The following is a 19936-nucleotide window of genomic DNA, read 5'->3' as shown; positions in this document are numbered from 1 at the left end:
CAAAAGTTCTTGAAGATGGCAGATTCTTTGCCACACATCCTAAAGTATACATGACCAATTCGTCCATTTTTTATTTTTCCCCAGAAAAAGCATATCGCCGTTCTCGACTTCCGTTGCTCGAACATTTGAAGCATCTATGCACAAAAGTTCTTTTAGTTTGGAAGTCCAAATTCACACGCTTGGAAAAATCTAGAGAAAGGATTTACTTGGTACCTCCGGATCATCAAAGATTAATGTGGATATTAACGAACGTCGACGACTCATTCATGCCGGATAGCTACAAACTTATCACTGGACATGGAATAATGTGATCTGACGCTAGTACAAGCTCGAACATATTTATATATTTCTTTACAGCCCGTGAGGCCGAACATCTCAAAGGAAGAAGAAAATAATGAGAGCATAGAGAAAGCTAAACTCTGATAAACAACAAGCTAGCACAACAACAAACTTCTCAACTTGCTCTCAAGGTTGCGCTAGGCATTTTACATTTAATGGCCCAGCGACATGCATGGAAGCACTACTCCTTCTGGAAGAAAGAAAGAACGAGATCTGTATGTACAGAGAAGAGCTGTGTGTCCACGAAAAGCTGTAAATGGCACCAAAAAGGATGAAAGCCGAACATCAGATGTTTCGTGCATGAAACATATAAGAGGGTGAGGATAGAGTCAGCCATTTACATCGTAATTGCTCCAAATATCACACGACTGGAAAACCGCTTAATTATCCCAATTAGCGTAAACAAGTCAAGAAACTCAGACACGTACCTTCATAAAGGGTCGATCGCGATAAGGGAATGAGTCGATAAAGCTTTCCTTTAGAAGCAAGGATACCTACAAAATTAAGGAGAAATTCGAGGTCAATATCAACCCACACCCCTTACTTTTCAAGGTTTTCTTTGAATTTCCTCCTGTCAGACAAGAAGGTCAACCCCTCTTCTAAGAAGGTCGACCACTATCATGTTAAGAGTGCAAAATTGTATGGTCGATCCCCCACTTCTGACAGTATTTATGCAATGAAATAGCATGCGAATTATCATTCTCAACAAACTGGTAAAGAAAAAGCACCAATGAGATTTTCTGAAATTTCAAAGCTGGAAACAAGACACAAACCTTGTCGTCGTTGGACTGCACATTTGTAATTGTGTGCGAGCGCAAATTAGAGCAAAGTGAATCCAGATAAGATCGTAACTCTGCCAAGAAACCTTTTGCTGCTTCAATCTACAAGTGACATGTATACACATGAAAACAAACAATTACTATAACATGTAAAAGTATTCTGTGGACAAATAAGATGGTTGCAAGATACGCAATTGCTGAGATTTTCAAGCCATGACACAAAATCATATGCTGAAGACTTCATGGGAATATCAAGGACCACAAGACTTGACGAACCGTCAAAAACTTATGAGGTCGTAATAACTGGAAAGCAAAATGATAGCTTAACAGCAATAGCCATGTAAAAGAGACAAGACCATCACATGTAGTTATAGACTCGAAGTGGTGGATCGGGTGTTAAAACAACATAAGGACCCACTAGACCATAATATGTTTTCGATGATGAATGAATAGCAAAAAAATTCCCAACTTAAGATAGCTAAATCCAAAAGCTATATTCGCTCTACCACATTAGAATTAGCCCAATGACACTGCTTTATATTTCACTATATCCTCTACTTACTGTGAAAATTGAAACTAGCATATATTTCATAGGAGACGACATTCTGATGTATTTTAAAAGATAATCACATGCAGAAAGCTTTTTTATGATCGTGCAATAATAGCAAAGATGACACATGTGATCTTGCAAAGATTTACAAGCTGTATGTATAGAACTGATGCAAATTTCCTCACTCATGCATGCCCGCTAATGGAGGTGAAAAATTCAAGGAGAGCACACCTGCACATCTGTGCATTCGTACATTGGCCTCTTCCTCCCCAAAAAACTCTCTCCGACTAGCTTTGCATGATATGGACTTAAGGATGAAAATAACTCCTTGTGCTTGGGTAGTTGTGGAATTGAAGGTGACTTCACCTGATAAATAAATTGAACAACTAAAATCTGTGAAATGATCCAGCCTCACAAAATGAAACCACAAAACCAAAATATTGGATCAAAAGAACAGAAGCAAGTTGCGTGCAGAGATGCTATAAGAGCAGTTATGTGATAGAAAATGTACAAATGAAAAACCCATGCAGCAATTCTCTCAGCCCTTTCAAATTCAATGAGTTCTCACATCCTCAAGGAGTAAAAGAAGCTGTTAAAGCCCCACTTAGTACCTACTGTAGATAGAAAAAAAAACCGCAAAAATAGAAACCTCACCCCAAAAGAAGGCTCTACCTTATTAAAACAAAACACAAAACTACTAGTCCTTTTGGAGCCAATCGAAGTATAACGAGCAAGTCCTAATGCACACATCAGCAATTATTCACATCCATACCTACTAGTATTCTATTGAACTTGTGAACTCTGCTGAAGGTAATTCCGCAACCATAAGCTATTTCTCCATAAAGTATCAATTTCAACAGGATCACATGCAATTATTCTGTTAGCAACAAATCCAATTGCGTGGGAAAATCTCTACCTGATTCTTGTTAGCATCAACTAGAATGACATTTGCAATTTTCGACTGTACTTCAGATGTTTTGTTCTTTATGCCAACCTACAAACGGCAGTCCCAGTATCAGATCAGAAATCAGGAAGACCACAATATAGAAAGCATCACAATGATCAAAGACTGACATCTTCCTGTATGGAGTTAATGTATGTACAAATCAAGACTGAATTTTGCTCAAGTAATATCTGCAATAGAACTTTTTTCCTGTTTCTATCTTGTTTCCCTTCGGTGCAATTCAGTTCATCGGTATAAGAATTAGACACCAGAGAGTCGCAGACAATGTATCCATTGCAAACAACAATATACAAAGCATCACCAAGACCACGTTCATAGATTACTCCTCTGAAGGTAATGGTTACTCCACATAACAGACTAAAAATACTTACTATGTAAGGGACAGGAGCATCCAAAAATTCCAACATGTCGTTTGGTAAAACCTGGAGTTTTCTCATCCAATTAGAAGATTAAGGGAAGAAAAAAGATGCTGACGATTTAAAAAAAAAGACGATAAAAAAATTTACGAGGGCTCCATACCGGCATTAACAGGCTCTGCCACTGGTAGGGACGAATGAGAGGAATCACCGACAAGACCAATGCAGATAAAATCCCCTGCATATTGCATAAATGAAGCTATAAAAAGAACTCACAATTATCACCTAATATCAAGCAAATAAAATTATTGTCTTACAAAAATAGTTACCCTGACAGTTTGGCAATTAATTATCCTGTCACTGTTATAGGTAAACTAGTTTATAGGTTCATATAGATACCGATTTGCAATCTATCTACTACAAGATAAGGGCCTTGCAAGTATGAACATCATCCGGCCCATCCAAAAATGAAGGAAAAAATACTGGGACGAACAATATTCACGTAGGTGGAAAAGCTAGCCTGACGGAGATCTTCGAAATAAGAACTATGAGAACGAGAACCATTCACACATGGCCTTGAACATACCAAATTAGAGCAAACAACCACAATCTGCTTCTCCAGAAGTGCTCCAGCAAACAAAGTTAGCACCTGCGGAATAAGCAAATAATCAGTTATCAGACTTCCTACTTTGAGATCATAATGGACAAGTGGTTCGACCAATCAACACCTGCCAATGAAGAATATGACTTCAACACCTAATATTTTGACCATATACCACAGGATCAAGAGTAGATGGATATAAGAATATTATTCCCACTGATGCACATTGGACCGTTTCATTCTCATTGTCATAATGAAAAGAAACTTGTATGGTAGTTTCTTACTTGTACTATGACTATATCAGCTAGGAGAACGGTGCAACAAGAAGCAAAACAGGTAAAGAAAGGCTCAAAAATTGCTATTTAGCCACTCTTTAGCATTGCGTGCATTATGGTCTCCGAGACTCACTCATTCAGCATAGACACATGGCTATGGGATAATATGAAGAGCAAGTACAAGTGGAGTGTGTTTAGTCTCTCTTTGACAATCGGCAACTCGCTGGATAATACTACAAAAATATTCAGCCAGAGCTTTTTCTTCAGCACGAATTTGTGTGCGTGAATTCTCAAATTAACATGGAGTCATGGTGAGTTGGATGCAGTAACAAGTGTACATACACACATACATAAATGTGCATGTACATGCACGCATGTAAATCTTTGGTTAGATGGATACACCGAACGTGCATACATAAATGTAGATATTAACTCTCGTGTGTACGACAGCATGTGTTATCTATCATGTAAACGTGTAAATGCATGTGCAGTGAACATCTGTATGTGTGCGCTGGAAAAAGCTATGCAATAATAAAAGAGAGAAATATTTACATTCTCAAGTCGCAGTGAGCCACATATGCAAGCAACAGTCCATATTGACAATGCGGTCGCTTCCTCCTCCACCAAGAGGGCATTATGTGCCTGATCTAGGCCAATAGTTTAGATGTAAATGGCCTACTATGTCGGAAATAGCAAAAAAATCGGCTTAACAAGCTAGGAACCACATCCCACAAGTTACAGTAGTATTACAATGAATTCAAACAAAATCAGAAAATTTCTACAAAAACAATATACCTCTGCTCGTTCCAGACTTGTATTACACGATCTCAAATCAATAGTTGAACCAGCTATCCTCAGTACCGTTTCATTTGGCCGATGGTACTCTACGGGATGCAGGTGTTCCAATGGGTGAAACCTAACTGTTGAACCCCTTGCTGGGTAACGTAACTTGTAGTACTCACAAACAATCTGTAATAATCCGTAACTGTTTGCCTGCAAAAATTGGGAAGTAGAGTCAAATAGCAACACATGTTGTTGGAATAGAACATTGGCATTGGACACATAGCAAGGACATGGAGTGATTCAAACCTTAGCCCATTCAAGAATATCAGTGTGGTCACTTGTATCTTCCTGGCCAGATATGGATGCCTCTTCTGTCTCTGTATCATCAATATCACTCCTAAAGTTCCTATCATCAATTGGAGAGCCCTGGAAGCTGTAGTGAATCATTTAGATCACATTGCGGAAGTAGCACATAATGTCATTCTAATTATAAATGTTCCACAAGAATAAATAAGTAGAAGAATAAATATGATTGAAGGACAAGAAGCTGAAGGCGGAAACAATGGTAAAAGAAATTGTAAAATCCCAGAAAGGTCAGATCAAGGGAATTAACACCAAGGCAACAGGAGACGACACCCCTGTGCAAGTGCACAACACACTCAGAAATAACTTTGGATATTTGACTAGGTCAAGACCAGGCAGAATAAATTATCCAATCTTCACCAAAATAAATTATAGCATCAAAGTCTAAAAGAGATCATGGGACTACCTAGAAGAAGATTCCGAGCTTTCGTAATGATAATATCGCAGAAGTGGCAGCACAGAATTTGGTAAACGCTTCTCAGGTGTTTGCTTGTTAGTCACAAAATCGTCAGCATATGCATCACAACTTTCAGCAGTAATTGCAGTAGCTTCCTTTCTGGTCATAGATTCCTCGGCTTCATTGTCTGTTGTAGTCACCTTATCATCACTTCCTTTACTTGGCAAGCTAGATTCTGCTTCATGAATCTGACACTCAATGTGGTTAACATCACCACTCACTATTTGAGGTTCAGAATTTCCAAAACCCAATTCAGAAACCCCAGAACTTTCATTGATCACATCCTCTGCATCTCCATGCTTAAGCGACATGCCATCTAACTTTTCCTCTGGAAATTTTTCTTCTATGTTACCTTCTGAATATTCCATAGTAAAGTCGACAATACCTTTTGTCAACCGCTCCAACCTTTCTTCAGTGAAGATGCTACAGAAATATTAAGAATGACATGATAAGCACCCATAAGCCACATAGCATAGACAATCAAGTATCATAGATTGATCAGACCAGCAATCAAGTTAAAGATTTTCTATGAAGTTTGCATTCATTAGTGGTTTATGAGGCAAAAAAGCATCTGTTATTCGGTTTGATATTATGCTCACAATAGATCGAAAGCTCATGCTTGAATAAATTTAAGCAGTTGCAGTTTTGAATCAACCCAGTTATCACCATCATGCTATTGCTTCAGCAATACTAATACCCCAAATCTTCAATACAACAATCATTTGACTTTGATTTGAAGATCCTGATATCTTTCGTTGATCCTTTCAGTAATTTGTGAAGGCATATTTACAATTAAGCCTATCAGGCATATAATCTCCGTTAAGAGCAAGTTCGACATAATATTCCTACTGTTTGTACATTGTCCACATGATATCCATCTACTGAATGGCCAATGACGTGAAACATATTCAAGTACCTATTTAAAACACGAAAATGCAACTCAAAAAATGGAAGTCTTGAGATAATGCAATAACATCTGCGCGTGGTTAATATATGACGGCTCAAGGAAGGGCGTAATTGTTTATCCGATATCATTGAAATCAATCCAGATGGTCGCTGCAACAACTCGTCGACCAGCACACAGCAACCATACAAAGTTGAATCATCAGCTACCTAGAGGACAAAATCATGTGTGAGTGCGGCATTTACTAGACAGAAATCAAAGTGGAACTACATGAGTGGAAACACAGCAAACCACTGATAACATTGGTAATGGAAGCCAAAATCAATCAAATAGACAACCTCACCCATAAGCTTTATCATGGGAAATATCTACATCCTTCTTGATATCAGAAACCATCTGGTTAAACCTCTCCATTTGCCTCACTTTCATTAATTTGGTATTGAACAGGGGCTACCTTAAAACTGCTTTCGTCTCCCACAGTCATGTTGTTTAGCTCGACTCCAACTCCTCACAGTGATTTTCTCTCACAAGAGCAGTGCAATAACGAATGGCAAGAGATTGATGCTATCTAAGACAATTGTGAATGGAAACAGTCGGACCTAATCTCCGAGCAATTGCAATGTTGAAAATCGTATTGTAGGCTATATGAAGGTTGAAGTCCCGACATATCAAACTCTAACAAATGGTGACTAAATAAACAAATAAAGCACAAAATAGAAGATAGAACCCCAAAGTAAAGCTTGAGTTTTCCTCAATCCCAGGATTAAGCCGGTCGAAGATTCAGGATCTCAGCCAAAAAACAATTAATATCATACAATTAACCAAAGCCTCCCCCAGCAGAAAATTGCACAATAACCCAGCAAGTAGAAGGCATCCTAGACTAAAATTGCCCATCATATTCTGCTACCAAAAAAGCTTGCCTGTTCTTTTCACATTATACAAGGGATCACTTCCGCAACAAGTGAAGGTAATTATAAATTCCAGGATGCGACATACTTCAAAGCAAATTATCGACTTAATACCGTGCCTTACGGATGCACTAACAGAATGGCTACACAAGTAGAAATCATGGAAAGGATTTAAGCACCAACACCAACCTGCTGAGAAAGATAAACAGCTTCTGCAGCTAAAGATTTCATGATGAGCTAATGATAGTGGCCATACGATTCTCACTAAATGAACTATGAATATTCTGTATGTTAAGTAGAATATTCATGATACAAATTGAGTAACAATGACTTCAAAATGGGCAAAGTAAACACAGAATTCATAACTTATTTCATCCTCAGTGATGGCCGAGAAGATATATGCAATGCTCCATTTGGAGAAAAAAAGTTTACCTGTAAGCGGAACACAAAGGACAGATCACTTTGTTTCAAGTGTTCCTGCATGAAAAATCACTGCTGGTCAGGTGAGAAACTGAAAGGACAAATTGGCATGTAATACACAGAAAGATATAATCATGATCACCATGCAGTAAAATTTTCCTAAGAAATGAATTAACAACTGTAGCCCAGAGGCTATTATGATATAGAGATAAAAGTCGCCCAGCAAATATGCAATTCATCAAGGGCTCTAAGTTATACGACCAGATAAGAATTACGACCAAGGAATACATCATCAGTCTCTTCAGCTGAGCAAAGGGCTCCCAATATGATTATTTTAAACATTATGGAAGAACATGAGCATGACTTTGTCCATGCAAAGCACTCCTAAATGATAACATGAAAGTGAGGGATGCAGCAGTAGTACCTGTCCAAGCAGTATTTCATTCAATTCACTCATGCTAGGAGTTCTCTCGACAGCATTAACCTACATCATATCGAAGAAGTATTACAAGCTCGTCCGTTCTGTGTCTGTCCTTAGTATAGGCAAATAACAGTCTTAAAGAAATACCAAGGCCCAAAGAGCATATGCAAGTATTCCACACTGTAATATTGAAATAAAGGGAAAGTTGCAATATCTTCCTTCAACTTTCGAGCAGTCAGGAACTTTGAAAGTTCAGATTTTCACAAACTAAGAGGGAGTTGTCTATGAATTTTGCAGCTTCAGATTTCCACAGACAGGTTCAAAGATTAGCTACTTTTTCTAATACTAATTAGGATTACATTACCCCTGAAAGTGGCAGACTTTGCCCATTTCTTTCCATTTGATAAACCCGTACCATGATCAGTTCACACTGGTTTGGTCCAATTATTGGTTGGTTGAAGACTATCCTCGTTATGGTAGTCAATAAGTGAGAAAGTTGATAGAAATCAACATAAGCCACATGTCCAAAACGAACACTTGATAATCAACAAGAAGAAATGAGAATAGAAAGTCCATGTCACACTGATTAAGGCAAAAAAAAAGGAAGAAAGGAAAGGAACTTTCCAATATCAGCAAAAGAAACATCAGGCATAAATCCTACCTCTACACCTCCAGGGAAGCAAAAGGAAAGAAGATCCTTGTATTTGAGTGGTAGCGGCTTTTCTGGAGGGTAGACAAATAAAACCTAAAAGCAAAAGATAATTATGTCAAATGCTGAAAACATTGTTGCATGTTTTTAGTAAAAGCATTAGAGAATCAAGTTGAGGGGGGAAAAATGTACCTGAGGTTCAATATTTGGTTCTACACGAGACTGATGACCACTTAAACTATTTCGTAGTTTCCCAGAACCTTCAAATTTTCTGGCAACATATCTCTTTTGGAGAGCCTGAGTGTCACAGTTAGGATGAAGACCAACAACCACCATGCTCTCAAAGAGCCTCGATGGCTCTTTTATGGACCTATGATCCTGCACGGTTAACAGCATGAACACCACGGCACACAATGAAAAAGCTACTTGTAGTTTCTGTGCTACTTGAACACATTCGGATCAAAAACTAAAATTCGAAGCCAAATATCAGCCTTAGCTGCATCTGATATACTAATGCCATTCGGCAAGCACATTGACATAGAACACATGACTGAAGGCGAAGGAACGACACTCATCACATCACAGAGAGAGAGAGAGAGAGAGAGAGAGAGAGAGAGAGAGAGAGAGAGAGAGGAATCTGCTGCCCAGAAGAGCATACCAAGTACTGCAACTGACAGCTTGCCCATTGACGCTTTTGGCTTGTTAGAACTTCTGGGTTGTAAGTTGCATATTTCACCTCAGGAGGAGTTGAAAATCCTTTTAAAACCCGTGAAACATGGCGTTGTAGTTTCTGAATTTGGCTGCTGCTATCATCTTTGGATGAATAGACAACAGATGGCCGTGGGGAATGAGCTGCGGTGGCAGCAGCAGCTGCCGCTGCAACAGCTCTAGCGATGTCTTCTGTGGTTTGCATGAAAAACGAAGCACTCCACCCTGGACTACCTGAATCTTCATCTCTTGCCATCGTCAGAATTTCTCCTAAGAGAATAGTCAATATTGACAGATAGAGAGGTCAAGATGAATAAGACCACTACAGACTCCAACTTTCTGAATTTACCAAAAGGAAATAATTCTTGAACGATAATCAGTGTGTATAAGTAACTCAATGATTATCGGGAAGATCAACAGGTTATGGTTGTCGAGAAATGCTGCCAAAGAATGGTGGAATTAAGGGCACATATGGCGTACAAAAGGCATCTATCATACATAGAAAGTAACATCAAAACTTCTTGAAATCCTTTTAGTACCAACTGATTATCAATGTGCATCAAATTTGAAAAGCGCTTCTAATAGACAAGTTTACTCCTTTAAAAAGTAGAGGAAAGTAAAATTTAATCAAAAAAGAAAAACAACGAAAGAAACAATTTTTTCAACACCTGGATCAGTACACTGAGAAAGAAGTTGCCTCTCCTCTCCAAATTTTCTAGATATTGCATTCATTTCACGAGAAGTTGTACTCTATAGTAAACAAACATCGAGGAATAACAGGACCAGAAGACTTAATTCTCGCACTGTCTTTCAGCTTCCTATCTTGTTCAAGCTTCAGGGATTATCCTATTATTCTGTTCACAGCCCACCCATTTACATGTCATATTTCTATTAAACGAATTGAATGATGCTCAACAGATAGTAGAGAAAGAAACAAAAGCACCCAACAAATGGGCGTTTCAAAGGATCGGCCACCCCCAAACAGCACAGTCAAGATCCTAATTCACGGAACGAAAGAAACAAGTCCTCAAAGATAAGCATACATGAGGAAGAAAACCGCCCACACGATCAAACACGAGCTCTCGAAATCAGCTCGCTTAGAAAAGCAATCGAGCTTTCAAGAAAAAAAGACAAAAAGCTCAGAAACTCCATCCCCCCCCCCCCCCTCGTGAGGAATTCACAAACGAACTCGCAAGAGCAACAATCTAACCCAGGAAGAGAAACACCCGGACAAAAAGCAGCTGACCCATGCAAAGAACGGAGGAACACGAATTGGACACGAATGTCATCGGATCTCCGGAAGCCGACCCGAAATCAACCGCGGGCACGGGAATTTACCTTCGGAGGAAGCGGCGATGATGGAGAGAGGCCGAAAAAGGGTAGTGAGAAAGACACGGAGGGAGCGCTTAGGCGGCCATAACAAGGAAGAAGAAGACGAAGGGGGCACTCAGCTTCGGCAAGAGAGCGAGCGAGAGGGGCGAGGCGAGCGAGATATTATAAACGTATTCCAATCGACTAAAAAATGCGATCTTTCCAATAAATGCTAATGCGGGAGTACTTTAATGGAGGTCTCCCAGCACCGGAGACGAACGAGGAGAGAGAAAGGAAGGAGACAGTGGGGGAGAGAGAGAGAGAGAGAGAGAGAGAGAGAGAGAGACTTCGAGGGCGTCGACTGATGGACATGGGACATGGACGTGTGGGTCAAAGGTTAGAAGCGTGGGAGGAGGCCGGCCGGTCTGGTTCGTCCGCTTGCGGCGGAGCCAACTTGTGGCAGAAGGGGAGGGGAGATTGGAGGATTATCCCTTGGGTCTTAATCTTGTCCATTAGCAGGAATTGATTAGCGCTTTAGTCATCTAATTAGTTGAATAATTAATGCACATGAGGTTCTAGATGGATTTTTTTTTGGGCAAAGGGTTCTACATGGATACAACTGGTTGATTTTTCTTGGTTTTTGAGGGGGGGGGTCCTTGTGTTTGGTTAGGCAGACAAGTATCCACGCCAAGTTTCCTTTTTCTGTAATTTTTTTTTGCTTCGCTCTGTTTTTTTTTTTTGGGTTCTGTTGGGAAGTGATTAAGGATTGTGTTCTTTATTTTCCAGCCGAAATGGTGATTCTTTGATCCTCATGCGGAGTCATTTGGATGGAAAATTCAAAGGTGAAATGGGTTGAATGTTTGGAGGGTTAAAGCTAACTTTTCCATCTCCTAAATCTTGTAATTTCGTCGCGTTTGGATCCTCGATTGCACTTTTGCTGATGAAGTTCTCGGCTTGCTTGGGTGTTTTCGGTTCAGCCATACCGGTTGGTATCGTTAGCACTTCGCCAATCTGTTGGTATGGCGATCCTGACGTGATGAAAATTTACAATTCGATTTTGCTACGACGAATCAAATTAAAAAAAAAAAGAGATCTTTCGAAAAAAAAAGGATTAAAAGAATATGGAACAAAGCAAGAGGTCCACTGCTAGGAATAACTTGGAACTCTTATTGGATGAGGTACACCAACCCCTCGCCGATCATTGATGAGAGCCGTCGTCTAGGAAAGGCCGAGAGCTCGAGGGTGGTCAGGATCCATCGACCGGCCAGCTTGACGCCATGACAACAATTTCATGTAGCAAAACTAATGAAGTTGCTAATAGCATGCGACGGAAGGATTCAATGACATAAGTCAAATAAATGGTAGGACTTGACTACATAGATAAGATAAATTAAGGGATTTAATTATGAAAAAAGGAAAATAATAGGACCCAATTGCACAAAACACAAAGAAAAATGCAGTACGAAAAAAAAAAAGTGAACTTAACTCAAGGTTTAATCCGACATTTAAATTCAATAAACTCTCGTAGGATATGGACCATGCTAAAATTTCTTTCTTGTCTTTTTCGTCATAACGAATTTATGGTAGATTTTGTTCGTTAAACCAGAAGAGATATTAAAAAAAACACAAAAATGATCTCTTTCTTTCTTATCTTTTATACGTTTCCAATGTATAATGTAAACTTCATTTTAATCTTAGCCCCCGGATTTGTCTTGAATAATATTCCTTTTTTTTTCCTTTAATTTTTATCTTCGAGAAAAAATGAAAATCAAAAGGCCCTTTTTCTTTTTTCGAGCGTAAAGGAGGAAGAAAGGCCTCTTTTTAACTGGCAAAGGACAGACAATAACCGAAGATTAAGGATAAAAACAATAGTTAAGGTTAAAAAGAAAAATGAGAAACAAACGATTCATGATTAAGCTAACATGGCGCAGCATGGTTGCTACTCAATGGCCATGGCGCCACGTGTTCGGCCAGGATTCGAAGGGCAACAAAAATTGATCATACCCTTTCGTAATAAATTAATTTAATCCCGAGAAATTAAATCGACCCCCGCCCTACCTTGCTCGAGAAGCGAATAACTCGTGTAGTTTATGCGCAAAAAGTACATTTTGGTCATCACGTGCACAACAACCATAATACATATTTCGATTAATCCCTGATCGATAAAGTCTAGCCAAATTTATAAGTGAGGCGGTAAACTTTCGTTATTATTTTCTTTTCTGTAACCGACGTACCTTGTTGATAGCTGACCATATTGTTGTGGCAGGCACGCGGCGCTGGCGAGGTACCCAGAAAATTGGTCAGTAGCGCCCACATCAGCAGTTCGCCGGAGAAGGATAGCCTTCTGGTCAACCAATTACAGAAGGCGCCGAAAGTTTAGTAAAATTTCGGTAATCCGATCATAAATTCCCTTCGATACGGGCGACCATACTGTTAAGCCTTCTTTCTATTCACTGGGCATGGTCTCTTGGTGCTGATGAACTATGATGACGAGACACGTTATGCATGTTCACTTTCTTCTACTCATGGATATGATAGGGACCATTCATCATAAGGATAAGCTAAAAATGAAAAGAAAAGAAGAAGGATAGGGACCATTGGGCCCTCTCTAAAGGTGGGTGATCATCATAATTGGAGGCTAAAGTATTGATTAAGATTCTTTTAAGCTATGGGACAAAAGATTGATAAAAGAGCCATGGTCCTGCATAGTTGCGTGTGGGGTTTGCACTGGAGTCTTGTCCGTTATCTTCGTTGAAAAACCGTGAGCGCCGCCGCCACCCATCATCGCCATCAACCACCATCGCCCGTCGCCGCCGCCGCCACGGCCGGCCACCAACCGCCTCTGTTTTCTCTCTCGGTCGACCTCCGATGGCGGTCACGGCCTGTGAGTCTAGGTCGCACGGTCGCCGCGCGAGGGCTTCCGAATCTAACCCCGTGGAGGTCGTGCGGCCACAGTCTTCATTTGAGGTTGGCTGCTTTGCTGAATAAGCAAGCCACGTCGGCATTTTAATTGAGTAAATGAGCCGTATCAACATTAAAGACACGATGTGGCGATATTTTGAACGGAGGCACTGCATCTAGTCGCATTTTGAAAGTTGAGGTGCTCAATTGAACAAAAAAAAAATAGAGATAAGTGCATTAAAAGTCCTAAAACTTGTCATCAAAGTATCATTGAGTCCTAAAATTTTTGAAAAGTGTAATTAAGTCCTAAAACTTATTACGAAAGTGCAATTGAGTCCTAAAACTTTCAAAAAGTGCAAGCAAGTCCTAAAATTTGTCAAATTTATCCAATTAAGTCCTTATTTTGATTGCACTTTTTAAAAGTTTTAAGACTCAGTTGTACTTTCGCAATAAGTTTTAGAACTCGATTACACTTTTTGAAAGTTTTAGGACTTGATTGCACTTTCGTAACAAGTTTTAGGACTTGATTGTACTTTTTAAAAGTTTTAGGACTTAATTGAATTTTCGTGATAAGTTTTAGGACTTCTAGTGCGCTTATCCAAAAAAAATATTCAAGTACTTGATTACGAAACGAATAAAAGTCCAGGTACTTACGGTGTTACACGAGCTATCGCCTCATCTTCACTCGCTATACGCTTCCGTCACTTCTTTCTTGATGATCCTACCAGGTGCATGGATTTTAGGTGCTAACAAACATGCCTAACTATACATGTTGACTGTTGAGTTAGTGCTTAGGGCAGGTAGGTAAATGCAAGTAATATTCACTTTTCATATGCAATATATGTTTGAATTTTTTCTTTTAGCATATGATATTGAAGGCCTATTTCCCAAGAATAAGACTCCGTTCGTTTCACTGAAAATAACTTCTAGGAAAATATTTTTCGGGTTTTCCAGTATTCGTTTCACGGAAAATAAATTAGTCACGAAAAACAGTTTCTCTCAATGGACAAAACACCTTCAAAAGTGAGGAAAATGTTTTCCATTTTTTGAAAAGAGGAAAACATTTTCCCTCATCCTTCTTTCATCATTCATTATAATTATTTTTATATTCTTTTTTTAAAATTCTAAATTTTTATTATTTTTAATTTTTCTTTTTTTTCTTTTTTCTTTTTTCTTTTTCCTTCTTCCTCGGCCAGTCGCCCGCCATGGCAGCGGCTAGCGATCGGCCACAGGCAAGGCTCGCCTGATCGGGAGAGGCCAAGCTCGCCTGAGGCCGACAAACTCGGGCCTCGCCAGATCTGGCGAGCTTGAGCCTCATCAGCCTGTGGCGAGGCTCGAGCTCGCCTGTGTCCGGTCAAGGAAGAAGAAGAAGGAAAAAAAAAGAGAAAAAATGTATTTTTTTAAAAAAATAAAAAATTATTAAAAGTCAAGAAGGAAAAAATTTTCCATACCAAACAACAGAAAATATTTTCTGAAAATTTTTCAGATTTTAGCCAAACATAGGAAAATTGCGCCATTTTCCTGGAAAATGGCTTCCTGGAAAACATTTTTTAGAAACATAACATTTTCTGCGAAATGAATGAAGTCTAAGTTCCAAAATTTTTTTATTGACTTTAGAGGAAAATATCCCAAAAAATCCTAAACATATTGTATGTCATTTAATTCAGTCCTAAGTTCTTCAAATTGACTAATTGGGTCCTAAACCTTTTGATGATTTGCCAATACAGTCCTCCCGACCAATTTTGACCAGTAAATGCTTACATAGATACCTAGTTAGAGCCGGCCGTTTCACGTGACACAAGCGACACTGACAACCGATGCTGACGTGGCCTTTAAATTTTTCTTTTCCTTTATCAGATTTCAAGCCAACGAGGTCGCGAACTTTGCTTGGATCTTGGCGAGGGTGTCGGCCCTTGCTCCGAAAATCAGATGAAGAAAAAAGAAAAAAAAAACAGAAAATAAAAGAAAAGAAAGAAAGAAAGAAACGATAAAAAAAAAGAAAAATTCAGAAAATATTACTAAAAAAGCAAAAACTATCCACGCTGGCGGTGCCGACTCTACCACATGGGACGGCGGATGCTGACTAGATTTCCCGACAAACATTGGCCGTAATGACTATATTGATAAATCATCAAAATATTTATAATTGAATTAGCAAAATTGAAAAGTTTAACACTGAGTTAGCCGCCATTCAATAACTTTACTATTTTTAAATAATGATCTCTTGACTTTGAGATTGTTTGAAAATTGTCGTCCCTTCCATTTGTCAAGTCATCGTCCTAATCAGAAGTGCAAGCGAAAGTGCAGGCCACCGCAATAGTGGTTTCAATTGGATCCGAGTAAGCCAATCCTCCTCAGGGAGTCAGGCTTGACCCGCCCGAGCCCAAACTTCAATCGCGGGCGACGGCGCGTTGTTCGGCAACGATTTTTAGGTCCGAGATGACCGGACCTACTCGGTCTAGGCCTCATGTCTAATCACAATATGTATGCCCACAAAGTCTTGAGCGTTTGCAAAATGCGAAATTGCGGAAAAGATTAGTGGGGAGAATTGACATTTGAAAGCACGGCTAAGTCGCTCTAGATCGTGGCGGGGGTATGAAAAGCTTGATGTGGTGGATTTCCACCTAATCCGATCAGTTCGCTCGAGGGGGTGGAAGGGGAGATGAAAAGGGTCAGGGCTGGCAGGCGCAAAGATATGACCGAGTCGTCGACCGACGAAGCTGTCAGCACCAAGATTTTCTCCATGCCTTAGCTCGTTTTTTTCTTCATCGCGACTCTGTTTTCTTCTTAACGTTTATTGTCACGCGAAAATGTCAATGGGGTTGTAGAATTTTGAAGACCCACTCGGATCGTCAAAGTCTTGTCCAAGAAGAGCAAAAAAGATAAGTGCGATGTACACCGTGGAAAGAATCATCTTCATCTTCATGGCTCGCGATTAGGGTTGGCGATTTGTGTCTCCGCATCGTGGTTTTGTAGCTTCAGATTCGAGTCTGATGCGAGCACGCAATATGACATGCTTAGCACGTTTGAGATATGAACTTCCGTTTGTAATTGTTATGCTTGGATCCAAATCGCGTGATCAACCCAAAGAACGAGACTCGAGATGTACAGGAGAAGAGAAACGGAAACTAGAGAAGAACACGACGGGATATTATGTGGTTTGATGCCGATTGATACCTACGTTCATAAGGATAGCAATTGTAAGAGTTAATATGCACTCAGTCGTGCTCCATTATTTGAGTTTTTCTTAGTCCTGTATACTAGCTATAGAGCTTTCAACATAGTGTTTATGTTTTCTCCAGTATTAGGCTTTTGATGAGTGTACTAGTAGTAAAATGTGTCTTGTCGACAGTTGACATCAATGACATGTTAACCCGTACAATAAACATGTCTAAGTATGTCACAAATGGGTTAAAAAGGTCAACTTGCACGAGATATATTTATCGATCAAATAGACCCGCTTAGGACATAAATCTATCTAAGCTTGACACAAACATGCTTAACTACTGTACCTGTATATGTTGTTTGGACTAGTCGTGTTAAAAATTGCCAGTCTTACCCATGACTAACTCCATCATATACACTTTATTTGGTGTACCTAGCGATTATTGATAAGAAGTACATGATACTTCTTTACATCTGCCAACAAAATCGGAGGACTCAATGAACTCGCGCTAGCGGGCAAGTTGGGGTGAGCGCAATTGTATATGGGCACTTCTAAGTATCCCGAGGATCCAACGGGTCATTGACCGTTGGATTATAAAACAATAGGCCTCGATCATTTATTGAAAACCTTTAAGATGTTTGTGAGGTACGACATTTTGTATAGAAGGTATGATACAATGCATTTCGGTACGATAGATTTATGATCATGGCTCGGTCTCTCGAAGGATCACAGAACGTAGTACATATATACGTTGAACGAAGAGGGAGGTACGTCAAGCATATGACTTTATTATTCAACAACAAACGGAGCAGATCGAGTCAGCAGCAAGAAATACCATCAGCACATACATGTATATAAAAGCTTCTCATGTATTGTTGTGTCATCTGTTCAACTACGTCAGTTTCTAGACCTTTGACATTTCACCATAACAAGCTATCTATTGAGTTCTTGCACTATGGAGCTGGTGAGTTTTAGTAAGACTGACTTAAACTTTATACTTCAACCAAAAATTGTTCGAGTTTAGGTTCTATTCTAAACTTTGATTAACAATATTAGCCAAAACCATTGAGTAAAGAAATTGGTCTTGCCCAAACCTTTTCGATTCTAACATTACGTTCGCTCAACTCTCATAGGACCAACAATTCAGGTTCTCACGGAGCGCATCAATCACCTGCGCTGATCGTGGATCGAATCAACTCCCGTAGGTACTCGACGCGTTTTCTCTCGTTCAACTTCGAACACCATCCAAGCTCGGGTTTTCAAAACAAAGGGCGGATATTATGCTTGAATAAATATGGTTGGTCGCACGATTTCTTCTACACATGGTACGAAAAAAGACATCGGATTGATCGGATTAACCGTGGTAACTCGATGCTAAGCAGGAAAAAAAAAGGGTAATTTAACCGAGTTAAACCAAACTTTTTCCTCTAATTCGGCCTGACAATAGGTTCAATCCAAGTCGGGTCGATCATCGGGACTTCGAATCGAGCCGTTTTGTTCGAAGTTTTCAACATGGGTCGGAGCCGAACCCGACCCACCATCATCAATCACGAGGCTTTGGTGGGCGCGAAGAAAGAAAGCAAGCACGCGAAAAACGACGTGGCCTGGCTGGCCCACCCACGGTGTCAGCACATCATCGCAAAGTTTTACAACGACAAAAAAAAAAAAAACAAAACCCATGCAACGCACGTGCGAAAATCCAATGAGGAGAAACCCGAGAAAGGCTGCCCACGCTGGGTGGGGGTGGGGCCCACGCGTCTCGGATACGGACCAATCGGTCCACGACCACGAGCCCCACCCGCCCACTCCCTCGTACAGTGCACCTTACACGTTTCACGTGCCCCCAATCTTTTAATTTTTTTTTGCTAACTTGTTTCCATTAAATTACTCGTTTGATACTCTCGAAGAAAAAGTATTATAATTTAATTCATATCACATGCGGTTTAAACCTCGTTTGCGTGGGCCGGTCAAACGGGGTGTATCGGATTGGATAAAAAATGATCCGACCCGTCAAGACCCATTTAACCCATTTCCAAGCAATGCAAATATAATGACCCACCCATATCCGATTTGACCCATATTTCTAAAACACTTTTATATTTAATTTAATCTAGGAAAACTCATACCCAAACTGAAAACGCGGAGCGAGTGAGCATGAGATTGAATGAAGACGAGAGAATTGAGTTGAATTTAAATAAGTTGTAAATCCATTTATAATCCATTTAACACCCATATTATGTTTATATCAATTTATAACTTATTTACTGAATTTAACTAACTCATTTATGACCCATTTACTTATATATGGGTTAAGAAATGGGTTTATGACCCATTTTGACAGGTCTAGGTTTGTGTTAATTATCCTTTCTTACCACTTCTTTTCTTGGGAAATTGACACAAATGATACTTGCAATGTGGTTCTCAAACTTTTAATTTGTTTAATGTGATCCCTAAATTTCAGCTAATGTGCAATGTCGTTTATAAACTTTTAATTTGTTCGACGTGGTCCTTGAACTTTCAATTTGTTCAATCTAGTCCCTAAACTATATGAAAATATTTAATATTGTCCCTGAATGTGAATTAATGGAAGGATGAACATTTTCACATGGTTCAAAGATTAACTTGAACATGTACAAAAAGTCCATAGATCATATTGAATAAATTAACAGTTTAAGGATCACACTACACACTGGATTAAAGTTCATGGTCTATTTTGGCCATTATCCATCTTTTCTTTTATATGTCGAATTTCTTTTCTTTACTTCTTGGTCCTACTCATCGTGTTCTCTTCGAGATTTTGAAAACGAGGAAAAATTAAAAATAATTTCACCAATTAATACTTGAACATATTAGGAAGTTTTATCTCCTAGATGTTTCGCGCTAGCGTGAGCATTGCAGAAACAACAAAGAGTAAAGAAAATAAAAATATATAGAAGTTGCTCCAAAATGTCTTAATCGAGAATTTAAGTCAAGAAGATAGCCAAAATATATAAGATGAAGGAGAACTTTAAAAAAAATTTCTAACAAACAGAAACTATCATAAAAAAAAAGAAGATCCAGCTGAATTTCAGCTAGAAATGC

At 39.3% G+C, this 19936-nt stretch overlaps 1 protein-coding gene across 3 annotated transcripts; it reads right to left on the bottom strand.

Moving 5' to 3' along the window:
* Positions 1-220: 220 nt before the first annotated feature.
* On the bottom strand, positions 221-11118 carry LOC115671009 (uncharacterized). 3 transcript variants are annotated; one of them, XM_056320844.1, is made up of 20 exons: positions 10816-10898; positions 10421-10475; positions 9428-9747; positions 8962-9147; positions 8782-8865; positions 8124-8183; positions 7712-7756; positions 6384-6580; positions 5417-5890; positions 4954-5080; positions 4660-4857; positions 4417-4506; positions 3575-3637; positions 3152-3226; positions 3004-3054; positions 2585-2662; positions 1900-2034; positions 1113-1220; positions 768-833; positions 221-589 (listed from the first exon to the last, which is right to left on the bottom strand). In XM_056320844.1, the coding sequence occupies exons 3-20, from the start codon at positions 9731-9733 to the stop codon at positions 521-523; spliced, it is 2412 nt and encodes an 803-aa protein (XP_056176819.1). In that variant the 5' UTR covers positions 9734-9747; positions 10421-10475; positions 10816-10898; the 3' UTR covers positions 221-520. The 3 variants fall into 3 exon arrangements, with proteins under 3 accessions (XP_056176819.1, XP_056176820.1, XP_030448297.1); XM_056320845.1 differs by having other exon boundaries at positions 9428-9711; positions 10816-10833; XM_030592437.2 differs by lacking the exon at positions 10421-10475 and having other exon boundaries at positions 10816-11118.
* Between the last annotated feature and the right edge of the window lie 8818 nt (positions 11119-19936).

This window comes from Syzygium oleosum, unplaced genomic scaffold, assembly GCF_021117445.2.
Source record: "Syzygium oleosum isolate NSW1041296 unplaced genomic scaffold, Sole_v2.1 Sole_v2.21, whole genome shotgun sequence".
NCBI classification, from domain to species: Eukaryota; Viridiplantae; Streptophyta; class Magnoliopsida; order Myrtales; family Myrtaceae; genus Syzygium; species Syzygium oleosum.
Note: the sequence above shows the minus strand (reverse complement) of the source record. Positions and strands in the feature narration are given on the sequence as shown.